Source organism: Pseudorca crassidens, chromosome 1, assembly GCF_039906515.1.
Source record: "Pseudorca crassidens isolate mPseCra1 chromosome 1, mPseCra1.hap1, whole genome shotgun sequence".
NCBI lineage: Eukaryota > Metazoa > Chordata > Mammalia > Artiodactyla > Delphinidae > Pseudorca > Pseudorca crassidens.
The window spans coordinates 146056619-146076577 of NC_090296.1; the positions used below are offsets into that span (position 1 = coordinate 146056619).

Here is a 19959-nt window from a genome sequence, read left to right on the forward strand (position 1 = left end):
TGTAAACAATCAATATTCCCTGTAAACTTTTATTTCAGGATAGTAAAGGGGTGTTTAAAATACTGGTTATATACCATATGACCCAGCAATCCCACTACTGGGCATATACCCTGAGAAAACCATAATTCAAAGAGAGTCATGTACCACAATGTTCATTGCAGCTCTATTTACAATAGCCAGGACATGGGAGCAACCTAAGTGTCCATCAACAGATGAATGGATAAAGAAGATGTGGCACATATATATAATGGAATATTACTCAGCCATAAAAAGAAATGAAATTGAGTTATGTGTAGTGAGGTGGATGGACCTAGAGTCTGTCATACAGATTGAAGTAAGTCAGAAAGAGAAAAACAAATACCATATGCTAACACATATTTATGGAATCTAAAAAAAAAAAAAAAGGGTCATGAAGAACATAGGGGCAGGACAGGATTAAAGACACAGACGTACTAGAGAATGGACTTGAGGACACGGGGAGGGGGAAGGGTAATCTGGGACGAAGTGAGAGAGTGGCATGGACATATATACAGTACCAAATGTAAAACCGATAGCTAGTGGGAAGCAGCTACATAGCAGAGCTCGGTGCTTTGTGACCACCTAGAGGGGTGGGATAGGGAGGGTCGGAGGGAGGGAGATGCAAGAGGGAAGAGATATGGGGATATATATATATATATATATATATATATATGTATAGCTGATTCATTTTGTGAATAAAACAGAAACACACCATTGTAAAGCAATTATACTCCAATAAAGATGTTTAAAAAAAAAAGTGTTTTCACCAAAATCTTAATATAGTTTGTCTATGGGGAATAAACAATAAAAATGTTCCTGGTTTGTAATAATAAAAAAAAAATCCAGAATGAAGCCATTTATTTCCAATACATTAAAAGCTATTTGTGTATACTTTCTTTTTAGTCTTTTTGTAGCTTGTGTCTGTTTCTAATAACCTATGCCTGTTAGGCTATTTTATTTAAAATTATACTATCTTTTGGAATTCCATTAAAATGAGTACATTTCTCCCCATTGAAAAAAAAATATATTGGTTATAAAAGGACCGTTGTGGAGTATAGTGTTGAGGCCACTGCCTAGTGTGAAAACCTGAGCTTGAGAGAGTGTGGTGTTGTGTTTGAGCACAGTTTCTTGGCCAAGTTTTGTTATTAGGATTACAGTACCTTCATAAAATGAGTTTTTAGATTTTTTATGTGAAATAGTCTCTATAGCATGGGAATTTTCTGTTCTTTAAAAGTTTGAAAAAAAATTATTTACAAAATTGTCCCCCCTCCCCATATTCTTTTTGGTGTTATTCCTTGAGTAGTTTTTTCTTTCTTATTGGATAATTCAGATTCTCTACTAAAAAAAGAAATTCATAAAAATCAATGTATATTTTCAAGAAAATTAACTGTTTGAGATTTTCAAATTAATATTGTGCACACTATATTCTCTTATAATTCTTGTTCTCTAGATCTGTTGTGATATCCTTGTTCTATTTTCTTTATTCATTTTATTCCTTTTTCTTGCTTGAGGAGGTTTGGCTGTGGTGCCAGTCATTTGCCTGTTTGTCCTCAGATCCATCCTGGCCCCGTACCCTGCTTGCTGCATTTCCCAGGCTCCCTTGCTGACGAGCTCCTGCCAGGTTTGGTCCATGGCACAGGCAGGATGTTGGAGGGTGGAAGGAGAGAAGCCTGGGGCCTTCGTTCTCTGTACTTCCTGTAGTCTAGCTGTTTGCAGTCTCAGATCCTGCCACGGCCCCAGCCACAGCCCGGCAAGATCACTGTGCTCAGTTCCCACTGGGAGGCCCCATTCCTGGGCTCTGGGCAACACACCCACCACCTCCTTTAGGGCCTCACCTTCCCTTGCAACCTCTTTCAGATTCCACATAATGAAATTCCCTCCACTGAATTATCTGGTGTGGATTCAGTCTTCCTGGCTGGACCATGACTGACTGATGTATCAGTATTTTTCAGAAAAGTAGCTTTTCTTCTTTTAAAGTTTTTTTTTTTTTTTTAATTTGGCTGCGTTGGGTCTTCGTTGCTGCCCATGGGCTTTCTCTAGTTGTGGTGAGCGGGGGCTACTCTTCGTTGCTGCTTGTGGGCTTCTCATTGCGGTGGCTTCTCTTGTTGCAGAGCACCGGCTCTAGAACGTGGGCTTCAGTAGTTGTGGCTCATGGGCTTAGCTGCTTCAGTGTGGGATCTTCCCGGACTAGGGCATTCCCTGCATCGGCAGGCGGATTCTTAACCACTGCGCCACCAGCGAAGTCCCTAGAAAAGCAGCTTTTCAATTCATGTATCAATTCTACTATTTTCTAAATTATTCATCTCTTTTACTTGGTGAAATAATATAGTTTAGCCAGTGCTATGCTGGTAATCCAACTCTCTTGAAAAAAAAAAAATCCCTGATTTGTCATATAGGTTTCCTCTTCTATCTGAAAGCAGAGCGTTCCTGTTAAGCTTAAGCCGAAATGGCGCACAGCAAAGAAGAAATTACCTTTTTCTGGAAATGAATCTATAGAATCAGTTCTCATGGGGCAATGGAGGGGAAGAAAAGGATTAGAGAGAAGACTCCAGACGATGGTAAAAAGGATCACATCTTGAGTCTGAAATTGTTTAATTACATCTCTCCAAAATGTAATGCTCGGGCTTCCCTGGTGGCGCAGTGGTTGAGAGTCCGCCTGCCGATGCAGGAAACACGGGTTCGTGCCCCAGTCCGGGAAGATCCCACATGCCGCGGAGCGGCTGGGCCCGTGAGCCATGGCTGCTGAGCCTGTGCGTCCGGAGCCTGTGCTCCGCAACGGGAGAGGCCACAACAGTGAGAGGCCCGCATACAGAAAAAAAAAAAAAAAAAAAATGTAATGCTCATTCATTACATTTGTTAAATTAATTAAAAAAATCATTTCATTGGAAAAATTATTAGGTTTTTCTTACTTCAAAATAATTCCTAAATGCTATGGGTCAAATTATACCCCCTCCCACCCCCATAACCCCCAATGTAACTGTATTTGGAGATAGAGCTTTTAAGAGGTAATTAAGGTTAAGTGATGTCATAAGGGTGAGGCTCTAATCTGAAAGGACTGGTGTCATAAGAAGAGGAACAGAGACCAGGGCTTTCTCTGCAGGAGCACAGAGAAGAGGTCATGTGAGCACACAGCAAGATGGTGGCCACCTACAAGCTAAGAGAAGAGGCCTCAGGATGAAACCCACCTAGCCCGCACCTTGATATTGGACTTCCCAGCCTCCAGAACTGTGAGAAGGAAATCTCTGTTGTTTTAGACCCCAGTCTGTGGCATTTTGTTATAGGAGCCCAGCTGAGAGCCAAAAAACCAGAGCCCACAATAGTCAGTTTGTTTGGGGTGATGAAAAGTTTTGGAAACAAATAGTGGTGCTGGTCATGCAACATTGTGAATGTAATTAATGCCACTGAGTTGTACACTTAAAAATGGGGAAAATGGCAAATTGTTAGATATATTTTACCATAATCTTTAAAAACTAATAAAGTAGTATACCAAAACCCATTAAATTGTACATTTTAAATGGTTGAATTGTATGGTATGTGAATTATGTCTCAATAAAGCTACTTTAAAAAAAAATCAGAGCCCAAACTGACTAGTAATCACATAATTTCAACAAGAAAATTGCTGAAAATCCTTTAACAAATGTGACAGTGAGGAATCACATGCAGGTACACTTTCATATTTGCTACGGGCCACCAAAAAGAAATGTCCTTTGGGCCTACTCCCCTGGGGGGCAGGGGTTGGAAAGCATCACCCTGGTGAAGGCCGTGTTCCAGTGAGAACCGCCCAAGAGGAGGGTGGCCAGTCTCTGCCTGAATGCCAGCTGCAGGTGGTACTGATGAGAATGCCTAGCTCCCCACCCTGGCTGTTACCACCTTTAAAAACAGCTGCCCCCAAAGAACTAAGATGCTCCTCTGTACCTTCTGAATTGTGTACCATGTAACCTCTAACAGCTGTTCAAGGCAAAAATGTTTTAAAATTTGGCAATTTAGTAGATAAAAATGGCATAACCTTATTTTAATTGCTATTTCCTTAATTGCTACTGGGGTTGACTTTTTTCATGATTATCTGTCACTATACATTTTCACTTCTGTAGAAAAGTTCACAGAACCTGTTTACATTCGTTGGCTCTTCAGATTCCATGATGTTGTGAATGCAGACAGGGGTAAAATGCTGCCATTTTACACTTGGGGGAAATGGGGCTCCCAGATCTAAGAGTAGCTACGAAATCTTTATTGTGCCATGAATCCTACCAGTTATTATTATTATTTTTTATTATTTATTTGGTTGTGCTGGGTCTTAGTTGCAGCAGGTGGGCTCCTTAGTTGTGGCTCGCAGGAGCCTTAGTTGCAGCACATGGGCTCCTTAGTTGCGGCAGGCAGGCTCCTTAGTTGTGGCATGCGAACTCTTAGTTGCAGCATGCATGTGGAATCTAGTTCCCTGACCAGGGATTGAACCCGGGCCCCCTGCATTGGGGCGTGTGGAGTCTTAACCACTGTGCCACCAGGGAAGTCCCCTTACCAGTTAGTTTTAAATATGTTACTTCTAACTTTCCCAACAGTCCTACCAGGTAGTTATTACCAGTCTCATTCTACAAATAAAGAAACTGGGACTGAGGGGCTGGTTAACTTGCCCACAGCCACTCAGCTGGTAACAGGGCTCTGTGGTCACTTGAATCTTGAATCAATATCCTTGCTACACAGCAGCTTCCTAGGGCCTGGGCGGAAAGATGCTGGAGTCAGCGGGCAGCATGGAGGTCCACCCAGTCCCATACGTGCAGAGAGGCATCACTTGCTGCAGACAACAAAGTCCTCGGTTTGCAGGGGTGCCAGGTGTGGGTGGTGACCAGTGGAGCAGTGTCCATCCCATTGCCGTCTAGGAAGATGTGACCTTTGTGAGTGAAGAGAGGTTCTACTTGGCGCCCCCTTCCACCCCAAGACGTGACGTCATAGACCTGGACCGTCCCATCAAAACCTGAGGAAGAACAAGAAAAGCGAGCATTGACGCTGAATCTCTGAATGCTCTACGGAACCAAAACAGGCTAGAGGATGATGAATCAAATAGCCACAAGATACTTAAAGGCCAACTGAGGGAATTCCTTGGCGGTCCAGTGGTTTGGACTCTGCGCTTTCACTGCTGAGGGCACGGGTTCTATCCCTGGTCGGGGAACTAAGATCCCACAAGCTGCGCAGTGCAGCCAAAAAAATAAATAAATAAAATTAAAGGCCAACTGAAGGGCACGTAACATCTGCCGTCAATGTCAGCAGCTGATGACTCCAAGGAGCTATAACAATAAGCATCTGTTGTCCATCTATCACGTGCCAGGCCCAAGGCTAATCTTGCACTCTCTCTTTTAACCCTCACAACTGTATGAAGTAGGTACTATTATTTTCCCCAAGAAACGGAGGCTTTAGAGACTTTTCAAACCTCTTCCACTTGCCCCCAATTCTAATCCCTCCACATGTGAGTCCCTCTCAGCAGAGGGCCTTGTCTCCTACTTGATGGGGGAAAGAGAAGCCTTTAGAGAGAACTACCCAAGCCTGGTTCTGCTCTTCTGCTCTTTCTGGATCCTGCCGTGACCAATGACCCTCTCCTGCTCTCTCAACTATTCTTTCAACCTCTCCCCCCGTCAGAAGATCCTTCCATCGGCTTTCAGATACCTCATTACACACCCTCATTCAACTAGATACTGCCGGGCCAGACCCAGGAGCCTGCTGACCTAGCTAGCTTGCTGTAGTTCTAAAAGCGAGTAGACTGAGCGGCACCGCTGAGACCCTATCGCCTCTCCCTGGTGCAGCCCGTGGCTGTCCTAGTGTCTTACCATCCGCAGCCTCTCCACCAACCTCAGAACTGAATTCCTGCTGCGACAGGAAAGGCCTGCTACCAGCGTGGGGAAGTCTGGTAGCCAGGATGTGGAAGGGCCACCACTAAAGAACCTGGAGAGCTAATATGGAGCTTTTCTGTGAGCAACCTTAACTTCTGGGGCCAGATTTACTACAGGACTACGGGCTCCTTCCTGAGCACCCAAGAGTCCCCGGAAGAGAGAGATCAAGTGACAGACACAAAATCCTCTCAGCGTACCTGAAATGGCCAAGCAGTTGTCCAGGCCTGGAGCCCAAGTCACTCGCAGCAGCTCTGGGTCAGGGCTAGGCATGGACACTGGGCACTGGACCAAGCTCACCGGCTGGCAGAGATCCCGGGGGTCAAGAAGACAGAGCTGCCCGTCCGAGCCAAGGCTGGCAATGCTGGGCCCAGGGCCCCGGCCCCCAGCTTCTGCACACCACCTCCCTCCAGCGGACCCAGAGCCGGGCCTGAGGTTCTCTGACGGGGTCCACTTCTGGCGGGTGTCGACAAGCCCCAGGCGGCCCGAGGTGCAGCAGAAGGCAAAGGTGTCTGCGTCCAGGACCTGCAGGCTACTCAGCAACTCGTCATCACTGACACCTGGACAGCGGGGCGAGAGGAGAAAAGTGGCTGCAGTCAAATGGGTCCAGTGGTTTGGCGCCGTTGGCTGGTCCAAGCCCCTTCCTCTGGGCAGCTCCCCACCAGCCCCCCGCCGAGTGAACCACATCCTGCCGCCTTCTCATCTCACACGGTCCGCCTGGCTGGTTGGGTGCCGGTCCCGGGACTGCCTTCCCCAGCCCCAGAACAGGGGCCCCCGAGGCCTGGCCCTGCCTCTCACTCATCTCGTTTCCCCAGCAGCTGGCACACAGGGTTGGATTCGGTTTCCAGCGTGGCTGGGTGGGGCTGGTAGGAGCCGGCAAGGGGCTGCGGTACCTGAGCTGTAGGTGGTCTTCTGTGATTCCAGATCCACCACCTTCAGACTGCTGAGCCTGGCCCCGTGGAGGACTCCGGGCGCCGCCGACGAGAAGATGGCCATCCTGGGCCAGAGACGCCCCTCCTTCTCGTGCACATCAATGGTGCTGACGGCCTTAATGACATCTGGGGGAAGATGGAAGTGGCTGAAGTCCAGAATGTTAATGCAGGTTTGAAACATTCCATGGTGAAGGCCTGCCAGAAGGTCAGGGGAGACAGGGCCTCACGGCTGGTGAGAGAGGATGTGGAGACATCATCACTGTGCGTTGTGTTTACTTTTTGGAAACTGTCAGAAGCACTGTAGTTTCTCTGTAATTTGTCTTATGAACTGTTTTGCAAATGGGAGATAATGAATCATAGCAGCCATCTCAAAACCTCCCCAGCAGTTCTGGCTTTTTATAGTTTTGCAGAGAACAAATAAAGGAAGAGAAAAGGAGAGCACACGCCGATGATGTTATTTACCCCTTAACTGGAAATAACAGGAACGGAGTCCATGAAGTAATATTATTTCTTCAAAAACATGTCCCATGACCTCAAGCAATTGGCCGAATCCTAACAGGTCAAGGTTATAACACAGATGTCTTTGTCTTCAAACATAAACAGGGCAAGAAAGTCCACATCTTTTTTACACTGAACGTTAAAAAGACATACTTGCCCTCAGGTTAAATCAAATTTTAGCTTTGTTCACCTCAGTCTGCTTCGACAGCAGACAGGTTCCCATCTCTGCATTCTCCATTTATAACATAGTTCAGAACAAGTAGTTTGCTGTACAAACTACTTAAAGGGAGATGCATATTTTCCATTTTATATTTTCTTGCTCCAAGAGGGAGCTCACTGTTTGGTTTCACATTCTCTGAAGAAAATGGAGATCTATGTATTTTTAAATTCTAGAGGATAGGTAAGAGGATGAGGAAGAGATGGATGAGAGAAGGAACACTAACGCGGCTTATCAAGCGAGCACGTGGCAGTCAGTTCCCTGGAGACAGTTCACATACAAGGAGTCACAGAAGGTGTGGCCAGGCTGGGCTAGGATGCAGAGGCCCCTTGGGTCCTGCTCCCCAAACCACAGACTCTCAGTGCACTTTGTCTAGACTTGCTGAACATAACTGCTCTACCCTAGGAGCCGCGGAGTTCGGAGCAGACACAACAGCTGAGCCTCAGGACCGTGTGTCTCCGGGGAGTGCCAGTGAGGCTGCGATTCAAACCAGCCCAGCACAGCTTGCCTCACTTCCCCAGGCCCCACTTAAGCGGCTCCCTTTTCCCTTTCCAAAGACTTAGGAGCCTGGAACAGATTCCCCAGTACCTGCTGCTCTGAGCCAGGGCTGGTTCTCAGGTGTGATTTGTCCCCTGACGGCGGGGAAGGAGGAGGACAAGGGACAGCCTGCAAAGACCTATTTCAAAGATGCCGTAGAAAACAAAGGCTTCAGAGCTCCTGACTGGAGAGTTGTGCTCCGTAGTTACAACAGGAAAGCAATGCAGGTTCCTCCTCATCCCCTCTCTTGTCAGTGTTAAAATGCCCCCTTTAGGAAATCCACACCAACTAGCCAAATGAAAAGAAAAACTACTACAAAATCAAAGCAAAAGATGCAGTGAGGCACCTCCAAGAACTGGGCAATAAAAGAAAGAAGGCTGTCAGAAGATTAAACCAACAGAACGGGTCGGAGCTGCGGTGCGCACACTCCTTAAGGAGTCAGAATGGCTCCACACCTGCAATACTGAGCTAACGTTTTACCACGTCTAAAGGAAAAGTGGTGCCCATGAGAGGGGGCTGTTCTGCCACAACGGCAAAGAAAATGCTGGGGCCCCGTCCACGGCAGAGAGAGCCACTCCAGACTGAAGTTAACTTCAAAGTAGAGGCTGCGGGAGACATTCAGCTGAGGCTGTTAGGTATGTCTCCACCTAAAGACCTTCTCAGTGGACTCCTCAGCCCCAGAGCTGAGAGGAGAGGCCACAGGCCCTCCCTCCAGGGGCCTGGAGAGCCAAGCCTTCACAAGTTCTATACCCTCTGCCTAAGAGAGCTTATGAAAACACCATTTGGAAGCCTCGGAGCTGATTCCTCTTGTTATGGTTATGTTTACCATGCAGGCTTTGACTAGGTTAGGTCTTCTATAGGAAAAGAATAAGGATCTGGAATATTCCACTTTTAGGGACACTTATTTTTTCATTATAAACTAATAAATCTGCGTTCTGGTTTATACAGCAGTCCTGTGAGTCTGGTGAGCGTGTCTGCCCCTAATAACAGATTAGATTTGTTCTGGGTGTGCTGACAGAATCAGGTTTCTGAGATACCAAAGCTGTGGGTCAAACCTGGACCTTGGAAAATTCACCAAGATAATGCTACATTTTTAGGCGTCTAGGAAAACAGCTGGCCAGCCTTCCCCAGATTCTGGAATATTCTGCACTAATATCCAGGGGAAGGTAACTATCTGATTTCCTACTCTCGTATGAGTGTCAGAGCAAGTCTCCTTGGGCCTAGCTCTCCTGGGCCTGGGGCTACAGGTTCTATACGGCATCTGGTACCCCAGGCACCGTCAGGACAAAAGAGCTCCAAGGCGCCCCCCTCATCTTTAAACCATTGCTGCCCCACGCAGCCTATTTTTAGGGAAAGATAAAAAACAACTATAAGTTACTGACATAAGGGTAGACATAGAGATCACTGGAACCGAACGGAGAGTCCAGAAATAAATCCTTATATTCACAATCAACTGATTTTCACCAAAGGCACCAAGGCAGGTCAGTGGAGAAAGGCCAGGCTTTCTGACAAATGGTGCTGGGACAACCAGACATTCATACGCAAAAAGATGAACTTAGACCCCTCCCTCATACCTACCATACACAAAAGTTAACTCTAAAGAGATCACAGACTTAAATGTTGGAGCTAAAACAATAAAACTTTTGGAAAAAACACTGGGGAAAATCTATGGATTAAGTAAAGATTTCTTAGATATAACACTGTTTTATTATTAAAACGGACCTCATCAAAATTTAAAACTTTTATGCTTCAAAGGACACTATTAAGAAAATGAAAAGACAGGGAGAAAATATTAGCAAAACATATATCTGATAAATAACATGTATCTAGAATGTACAAAGAACTCTCACAAGTCAATAAAGACAAAACAGCCAATGAAAAACTGGGCAAAATATTTCATAAAATATAAGCACCAAGAAAGCAAGGAACATCTATGTGAGTGCTTGCTGTTATATCCCCAGAACCTTGCCCAATGCTTGACACACCGGAAGCACACAATGAATAATGACTAAATGATGAAATGTTAGCTACTGCTACAAATAACAGTAATAATAATAATAATAATTATAATATTATATATTATATTATATATAATATATATAATATATATTATATATTATACATTATATATTATATAATATATATTATGATTATATAATTATAATTATTATAATAATAATTATTATTACTGTTATAATTATTATTATTATTATGTGCCCTTTCATAAGTAGATCTTACTTCCAGGAACCAGATCTAAGCAAAATGGTGGCACAGACTATGTTGCCAGTGAGTAAATACCCTATGACCTTTTTTTCAGAGCCCCTACATACTATACTGAGATCAATTATTATTATCTAACTATAGTTACCACCAGGCAGAGTTATAAGCAGACTTTGAAGTCAGACTACATTTAAGTCTTGGTTCTGCAACCATCTTTGTGACTCTGAACAAGTTAGCCTCTCTGGGAAAGAGTTTGTTCTCAGACTTATGAGAATTTAATGAGATCACACATGGAAAGTGATTAGTACAGTGACTGGAATATAATATACACTCATTAATATTACTGTTACATCTTATAGATTGTTAATTAATCCGAACAAGTATCTATTAAAATGTACAGTGAAACTGGCATATCAAAGGCCCTGTGACAGCATGTTATCTCAGCCTGCTAAGGGGGAAAAAAATAACAACAAAACACCCTTAGGAAGATTTGAATAGGCATTTTACCAAAGATACATGAATGGCTAATAAGCATACAAAAAGATGCTCAACATTATTAGTCATTAAGGAATTGCAAATGAAAGCCACATGATATACAATTTCACATCCATTAGGACTGCTTTAATAAAAAAGACAGATAGGGCTTCCCTGGTGGCGCAGTGGTTAGGAGTCTGCCTGCCGATGCAGGGGACACGGGTTCGTGCCCCGGTCCGGGAAGATCCCACGTGCCGCGGAGAGGCTGGGCCCGTGAGCCATGGCTGCTGGGCCCGCGTGTCTGGAGCCTGTGCTCCGCAACGGGAGAGGCCACAACAGTGAGAGGCCCGCATACCACAAAAGAAAAAAAAAAAAAAAAAGACAGATAATAACAAATGTTGGTGAGGACATGGAGAAACAGGAACCCTCATACACTGCTGGTGGGAATGTAAATGATGAAGCCATTCTGGAAAAGAGTTTGGGAGTTTCTTAAAAAATCAAACAAACAAACAAAAAATTTTTTAAAAATCAAACATAAGTTTACCACATGATCCAGCAATTTTATTCCTAATGTCTATCCAAGACATATGAAGACATAGGTCCACAGAGACTTGTACATGAATGTTCTTAGCAGCATCATTCCTAATAACCAAAAATCAGATCCATCAACTGGTGAACAGATAGACAAATGTGATACATCCATAAATGGAATACTGTTCAGCCACAGAAAGGAACAAACTGCTGATACACGTTATGACATTGTATGACAGGGTGGACCTCAAAAGTACTATGCTCAGTGAACGAAGCCAGATACAAGAGACCACATGTTGTATGATTCCATTGATATGAAATATCCAGAAAAGGCAAATCTATCATAGAGACAGAAAGCAGATTAGTGGTTGCCTGGGGCAGGGTGTGCGCATGGGGGTTAATCGTAATTGGCATGATGGATCTTACTGGGGTCATGAAAATATCCTAAAAGTGATTATAGTTGCACAACTTGTTAAATTTACTAAAAAGAAAAAAATCACTGAACTGTATACTTAAAATGGGTGACTTTCAATAAAATTATGAAAAAATAAACAATCATAACTACAAATAAGTATATACACACACCTGGAAGCTACAGCATAAGACAAGTGACAAGGAAGAAACAACAAAGGAAAGTCCACAGGGTCAGTGACCTCAAAAACCAAATGAGGACCAGAACCACATTCCTGCAGCAGTGAAGCTTGGGGAGAAGCCAACAGCTGCTACCGGTTTCTGGGAAGCATCCAAGTGAGGCAGAGGACCACACAAGCCAAGGGGCAGTTCCAAGAGCGGCTGCCTTTGCCTCTGAGGCCCGCTTCCATGCTGGTCAGCAATGCTCTAACCCAAGGAGGGATGGCAGGGGCTGGATCAGGGCTGCAGGCTTCGGTGCCTGCCTGACAGGGGAACCGCAAACCTCCTGCTGGAGGGGATACTATGAGGGAACTCCCCCGACTCCCAGAGGAACAGGACTAACGCTTCCTGCGCCTTTCCCAACTTTCCTGTTCCTGTTGGGCAGCAGAGCTATGTCTCTGAGTGGGAGACTGGTCAGCCCAGCCTTGTGCTCACTCACTGTTTTCCCTCCCTGAGAGCAGCATGCCTGCAGTGAGAGGTGACCTCCCTGCTGCCTTTGCTCTGCCCCTGCCTGGGGTGGGAGGGGCCCGAACTTCACCAGGTGCTCTGCCTCTGGCTGGGCTGGTAAACTCAATTCCTGAAGCAAGCTATAGGAAGCTCCACCTGGGGCTTGTGTGCACTGCTGTGGCTGCTAATTCACCTTTGCTGCATTAAAGTAGATACTGCATTTAAAAAAAATTTTTTTGGCCACACCATGTGGCATGTGGGATCTTAGCTCCCCGACCAGGGACTGAACCCGTGCCCCCTGCAGTGGAAGCACAGAGTCTTAATCACTGGACAGCCAGGGAAGTCCCAGTAGATACCGCATTTTAATTCCCACTGGCTCTGAGTCTGTTTCTTAACTGGCTCAGATTAGGGATTGGGGGTGTGAGAATAACAGGCTTTCCTACAAACCCAACCCCGCCGAGTCAAAGTCACTTACCGCTCTCCTCTGCAACCTGCCACACCTGCAGGTAACAACCGGGAAGGCCACTGGTCACCAGCAACCTATTCAGGATGGATAAGAAATCTCAGCCCAGACAGTGGGGAGCTCACCCATACAGCCCTCAGCCTCTCCCTCTCCAGCCCACTCAGCTTGGGATTCCTACACTCCCTGTATCAGGAGAGCTTACGCAGGGAGGGGGCATCAAGATCAGTCACCCTCATTTAACAGAGGAGGAGCAGGCTTGTTCCCCTTTAGGGACAGGTCCACAGCTCACAGAGAGTCGTGGGACTGAGCCCTGGCTTCCACGTGGCATGAAGTGTGCTAGAGGACCCAGCAGGGAGCCTGAACACAGAAGCCTCACCCAGAGGCTCTGGCCTCTGCCAACTGAGCTATTAGCCCCAACTACCCACCACCAGCTCTCTGAGAAGCTAAGAGCATCCCTTCTACTTTATATCTATTCCCTAGAGCAACGCCAGCAATCTGTGGGTTACCATAGTCAAGAGGTCTGTGAGGGACCGTAAAGCCACCGAGCACTGGTTTCTTTGTATTCCAGATCTGTGTGTGCACATGCCCTCCCATGTGCCCCTGTGCTGAGGTGGGATGGGGAGGGGTGGTGATAAAGATACAGGATACCCCTAAAGTTCCAGCCACTCCATCCTGAATGGAAGGTCTGGGTAACAGAGCTGACCATACCTGGTGTCTGGCACATACTTCAGATCAAAGACAGACCTGTCTGAAAATCCTCCATGGCGTACCTTGAAATCTCTTTCAGGGAATAAGCCCTAAAATACAAAGGGGTGGCCAGTCAGATAGGGGACCGCTCTCCAAAGGAACGTTTCAGACAAGTTCTAAGTAAGGAGCCATATCCCAGCCTGGCAGGAAGCCATGGAAGCCGCTCAGGTGGCAATGATGCTTCTCTGGGCAGGGCCTCAGGGTGCTGTTATTTGCAAATATTGGTCTCAGCTGCTCACACAGATAGCTTCCTTTCTTTCCTGCACATCCAAAACCTTTCTTCTAACCTTTCACCACAGCACAAGTGTTATATTCCAAGCCTTCTTAGAGGAGTCACAGAGGCTTAACAGAGAAAGGTGGAATGTATCAGCCAACTAACACAGCCCCACTCCTCCCCACACCTCGCACTGGAAGTTAGGTGGGTTCTTCCAGCAATAAAAATACAACTGCCAGGACTTCCTTGGTGGTTCAGTGGTTAAGAATCCACCTGCTAGTGGTTAAGAATCCGCCTGCCAATGTAGGAGACATGGGTTCGAGCCCTGGTCCGGGAAGATTGCACATGCTGCAGAGCAACTAAGCCTGTGCACCACAACTACTGAGCCTGTGCTCTAGAGCCTGCGAGCCACAACTACTGCAGCCCGCATTCTAGAGCCCGTGCTCCGCAACAAGAGAAGCCACCGCAATGAGAAGCCCACAAGCAGCAACGAAGAGTAGCCCCCGCTCACCACAACTAGAGAAAGCCTGTGCAGCACCAAAGACCCAATGCGGCCAAATAAATAAATAAAATAAATAAAATAATTAATTAAAAAAATACAACTGCCAATTATCCAGTGCTCACTGTGTCAGCCACCCTGTTTATATGACCTGGGCAGTATAATTATCCCTGTTCTAAAATGACAAAGCCAAGGCATAGGGAGCTTAAGCAACTTTTCTAAGGTCACAGGGGTTACGTTATACATCTGAACCCAAGTCTGTCTAACCGAAGGCCATGCTCTTAGCCACTAGACTCTACTATCTCCACGTGAGGAACCAGAGGCAGGGGAAGAGGAGGTGGCCACAAGAGAACAGAGGGAAAGCCAGGGGTGAGGCAGGAGGTAAATCAGGTCTCTCATCAAGGCTCAATTTTGGTGAGCTCCTGACTCAGCTTGAGGGGTAGGGATGAGGAAGATCAAAAACATTAGGAAGGAAATTTACCCAAGGGCAATAAAGGCAGGACTGATCTAGCCAATGAGCCTGAGTGATTTTATAGTAACATTAGGCAGCTATCAACTCTTCGTGACACATTCTTATCTCTTGGCTTCTGGATCACTGGCCTTTTCTGAGACTCCTCCTACTTCAAAGACTATTCTTTCTCAGTACTCCTTGTGGCTTCATCATCTTCCTCTACCCATCCATTTCTTTTTTTTTCTGTTTTTTTTTTTTTTTTTTTTTTTTTTGCAGTACGCAGGCCTCTCACTGTTGTGGCCTCTCCCTGTTGTGGCCTCTCCCGTTGCGGAACACAGGCTCCGGACACGCAGGCTCAGCGGCCATGGCTCACAGGCCCAGCCGCTCCGCGGCATGTGGGATCTTCCCGGATCGGGGCACGAACCCGTGTCCCCTGCATTGGCAGGCGGACTCTCAACCACTGCACCACCAGGGAAGCCCCTTTCTACTCATTTCTTAAGTGTTCTCCCTGATGTTCTGTCTTTAGCCATCTTCTCCTCTTATTCTTTATATACTACACATTCATCCTAGGTGATCTTAACCATTCTAAGGTTTCAACCACCCTTCATACTCTAATTGCTCCCTAAACTTTTTTTTTTTCCGGCCGTGTGGCACGGCTTATGGGATCTTGGTTCCCCGACCAGGGATCGAACCCGGGCCCCCTGCAGTGGAAGTGTGACGTCTTAACCACTGGACCACCAGGGAATTCCCCCTAAATCTATTCTTGATAAAGTATAATTGACTTCTTGCTCTAGGAGCCCTCTGTAAATCACAGGATTTTCTGTACAACCTACCTCTGTGCACATTTGCCTCCCTTTATTAGACTATAAGGGCAGGCCCAGGGCTTACAGTTTTTCTCTTTCTAGTATCCAGGACAATATTTAGTAGACAATAGGAGCTCCATAAAGATTTAATAAATGAGTAGAAGTAGACACATATACTCAGCATAAATATTTCAAGTTACCTGGTTTTCTTTTACAGAAAGTCTGAGAGGTAATATCAGATGAAGAATCTCATTTTTTTTCAGGCTTTCATAGCCAGCAACCAAGATTCCTGGAAAAAGAAGCAGAATAAGCTGTGACAAAGTGCTAGAAAGATTCTGGACCACAGCTGGGTCCAGACACTCTGCCAAATCTCCCAAAGCAAAGACAAACTCTTCTGCCATTGGTATGCAGCCTTGTACTGAGGCATGGAAGAGATCTAGATCTTCATAAGAGAAATATAATGCTGATGGGGCATGAAATTGCTACAAGTGACCAAGAGGCCCTCAAGCTCCCAGAAGAAGGGCTGGGTCCCTCTGGGCTGAGCTCCTGAGTTCCAGCTTGAGGAGTGGTTCTTCAGGGCCAGGCAGGGCACATCACCTTTGTCACCAATCCATTCAAGGACTCGAGTGGCTCCCGAGAGGTCGAATGCATGGAAATCCTGGTACCTGCATGATAGAGACACAACATCACACGATGCATTGCACTTTACAGCTGTTAAAGAACCTGAGATGTTAGCATGGTTCGGCAGCTGGGGGCCCAGGCTCTGGAATCAGGCAGAACTGGGATCAAGCCTTGTTACACATTTCATCCCCTGTGTGACTGGGGGCAGGCCAATCACAGTTTCCCTGAGTCTCGTCCTCATCTGTAAAATGGAACTCCTAGAGTACTCAGACTTCCCAAGGTTGACGTGAGGAATCGAGATAATCTTTGTTTAAGGTTTAACCCAGAGCCTGGCGCAAAATAAATAGTCACTTATGTTATTATTATCCTCCACAAGCACTGCCCCTACTAGTACTTCACACAATTTGCGCACACAGGAAGGTGCCATTTCCCAGCTGCGGGAGTCGAGGCCCAGGCAGAGTTCTCCGTACAGGTCCCGCCCCACATGCCGCGGGTTTCCTGCGTGCTCCATGCCGCGCCCGTCCGCCCCCAAGCCAGCTCCAGACCCGGATTCCACGTCCCAAGCCCACACGATTTACAAGCGCAAGGATTCCACCAGCCAGTCCTCCGCGGGCTCCATGGCAACTGTCGCTTCCGGTACTCCACTTCCGCCTCTGAACCATCCTGGGCAAGAGCGGCCCTCTCGCGAGGAGTGGGGCGCGGCCTGGTCTGACGCGGGGGCGGGGCCTTAGAGGTCCCTTAGCGCCGCCGCGGACCTGCGGTACCCTTAGCTAGCTATGTCCGGGATTCTCCGGATAAACTCTCCTGGAAACAAGACGAAAATTCAGGGATTCCCAGGATGTCAGTTCCGGGCGGGGCCTGAGGGACCAAATACACCCTCGTTTTATGACCGGGTATTTGCAGATCAGAGGAAAAGGCCAGATAAAATACAGGACGCCCGGTTAAATTCCAATTTTAGGTGAACAACGAAAAATTTTTTTCGTTTAAGTATGTCCATGCAATATTTAGGATATCTTATACGATAAGATAGGGGCATCCTGCCATTCCTAAGTGCTAGGCATCCACAGAGGTAGGCAGGGGCAGGCCCCCAGTGCCTCTCTCCCTGAAGGGCCTGGGAGGGGTCAGGGTAGTGGTTTTCTCAGAATAACAGCCTCAACCTCATAGAGTGGTCATGACAGTCAAAGGAGATCATAGAAGTAAAGTCCAAGTACCATGCCTGGCCCTGGGCCGGACAGTGTTTTTACTCCCCCACCTCCAGCTCTGCCCAAGACCTCACTTCTGAAGTCCCACCCCCTAGGGCTAAGTACTGCTTCCTCTGAGATTCTCTAGTTGGTCTTCATGTTTCAGGCCTTCGAGACCAGTGGCCCCGGAGGGGACATTGTCTGCCTTCAGACTCAGCCAGCCCGAGCACCTGGCCCTTACATCTGAGGTCTCCAGAGGCTGGTGGCTCTTTTTTTTTTTTTTTTTGGCCACACTGCGCGGCATGTGGGATCTTAGTTCCCCATGGGGCTGGGGATGAACCTTTTGTAGGGAATGCCCCTCCCTTCTTTCAAGATGTACATATTATATGCTAGGCATGGTGGGGGACACAAAGTTAAGTCAGCCACTGGTGCTGCCAGGAAGCTCACAGACTGGCAACAGCTCCTGTTTACTAAGTGCTTTCTATGCATTAGGCATCATGCTCAGCATGTGACACAAATGGTCTCATTTAAGAGGAGAGGGGCACTACTGTTCCCATTTAATGGATGAAGAAGATGAGGCTTGGAGAGGTTAAATGACATGTCTAAGGTCACACAGCTACTAAGTAGCTAGCTTATGAACCCAGCATGCTGTCACCAGAGCCCCCATTCTACCACATTACACTGCCTTCTTCACATAGCAACGAAGTACCAGGGAAGGTGGTGTGGGATGGGGACAGCGCCAGGGACAGAGAATGGAGGAGTTGCCCCTCTGCCAGGCTGGAGATGAAAGCTGGCTTGGCTTCAACTCTGGGGCCTTGAACCCCATAGGTCAGTGGTTTACAACCCAGGGTGATTTTGGCTCCCTCCCCTGTCCCCTCCCCAGAGGACCTCTGGCAATGTCTGGAGGCATTTTTGGTTGTCCTAACAGTATCTATCCATACTCTAGTGGATAGAGACGAGGGACACAGCTAAGCGTCCTACAATGCACAGGACAACTCCCACAACAGAGAATTGTCCAGCCCAGAATATCAAGTGCTGGCGTTGAGAAACCCTGCCACTGGTCACTGAGGCAGACGAGAGACTGGGAAGAGCACTGGTCAAGGTGAACAAGGTCTAGACTCTGTGTTAGCTGCTGACTAACTCTTTTCATCCCTTCTCTGAGCCTCAGGGTCCCAACAGGCACATACAGGGCACAGCAAAGGTGGACAGCTGGGGTGGGGCAAGTCTGTGTAGACTGGGGTGGAGGTAGGGGAAGGTCCTGCTGGATAATCCCAGGCTGTGACTTTAGACTGGGCAATGGGTGAGGGGAACGTCTTCCCTTACTTTTTGTTCCATGGGGTTTGCTGGGAAGGTCAGCTTTCTTTCTTCAGAATCCTCTCCGTTTGAGCTCTAGATCACAGGGAGAGCCTAGAATCGCTGACTTTCTTGGGTGGACCTATCACACCCTGGCTGGGCACTCACACCGTAAGCCCAATGCTGGATCCAGGGGCAGCCCTGGCTGAGCCTCTCCCGGGCCTGGCTCACCTGGGTGTGAGGTGCTGGGCCGCTGAGGCTCATGCCCAGAGCTTTCTTTTGCAGGAGGATCCTGAGCAGATCATGACTCAGCTGCAGTCTCTGGTCCCTCAGGGAGATGTGGGGAGCTGTCCCCAATAGGGATGGGCTGGGGGCTCCAAACTCTTCTTGCCCATGAAGTGACCTAGAAAGGAGGTGCCGAGGCACAAGGAAGTCAGGGAGCAAGGATCCTATCCCAGTGGGAAAGCTCCCCATCTCTCTCACTTTTCAGTTCTCATGGCAGGAAGATACACAACCTTCCTCCTCCTCGTCACCAGGAGCTACAAAGACCGCGGGTGGTAGCAAAGCCTGTACCTCAGCTTTTCCTGAGCAGGTAGATGGGGTGGAGGGGACGGCACAGCTGGAAGGAGGGTGGGATGCCCCAGGGCCAGGAAGAAACTCTGCCAGTTGTGCTGTCTGCTTAGAAGAGGGACGGGAACGGCAGAGAAGGAAGTGGAGAACAAGAGGTGTCTGGAAGGTGGAGGTGCAGAGAGAAGACACACCAGAGGTTAGAAGATTCAGTAAAGTCTTGTCTAAGAGAAGGGGCACGGCGGGCTGGCAGGTAGATTTAGGATCCAGCCCCAGCTCTGCTTTAAACTGGCTGGGTGAGTGATTTAACCGTCATTGGGTCTGGGTCTCAAGTTCCCCATCTGTTAGATGAGTTCCAGGGTCCCCTCTAGCCTGGACACTAGTGTCCATGGCTGAGGAGAGGCCAGAGAAGGAAAATGGGGTCAGAGCAGGGTGAGGGGCGCTTGCCCGTACCGCGAAGACTTACCGGTGGCCCAGAGATTGCCCCGCGGGTGCACTCGGATCTTGCTGGCCCGGCTGCGGGGCTCCGGGAGATCCCAGCTAAACGGGGCGGCGGCGGCAGCGAGCAGAGCGAAGAGCAGAAGGCCTCCGAGCAGCCGAACACCCCGCGCCCCGCGCCCGCAGGGTCATGGCTGTGTGCCGGCCGCGCCTCAGTTCAGGTGCACTTAGCCACGGCTCAGGTCCCTGACGCGCGCCTTCCCTCCTTTTAAACCCGCGCCCCTGGGGGCGGAGCCTGCCCC

At 47.6% G+C, this 19959-nt stretch overlaps 1 protein-coding gene across 3 annotated transcripts; it reads right to left on the bottom strand.

Moving 5' to 3' along the window:
• Window positions 1-1979: 1979 nt before the first annotated feature.
• Window positions 1980-19907, bottom strand: WDR73 (WD repeat domain 73). Of its 3 annotated transcripts, XM_067697560.1 has the most exons (11): window positions 19686-19907; window positions 19226-19381; window positions 18884-19055; window positions 16757-16982; window positions 16155-16222; window positions 15758-15846; window positions 13552-13640; window positions 12856-12920; window positions 6788-6952; window positions 6095-6454; window positions 1980-4987 (listed from the first exon to the last, which is right to left on the bottom strand). In XM_067697560.1, exons 4-11 carry the CDS (start codon window positions 16795-16797, stop codon window positions 4752-4754), a joined length of 1113 nt encoding a protein of 370 aa, XP_067553661.1. In that variant the 5' UTR covers window positions 16798-16982; window positions 18884-19055; window positions 19226-19381; window positions 19686-19907; the 3' UTR covers window positions 1980-4751. The 3 variants fall into 3 exon arrangements, with proteins under 3 accessions (XP_067553661.1, XP_067553653.1, XP_067553643.1); XM_067697552.1 differs by lacking the exon at window positions 19226-19381; XM_067697542.1 differs by lacking the exons at window positions 16757-16982; window positions 18884-19055; window positions 19226-19381; window positions 19686-19907 and adding an exon at window positions 16591-16721.
• Window positions 19908-19959: the final 52 nt, after the last annotated feature.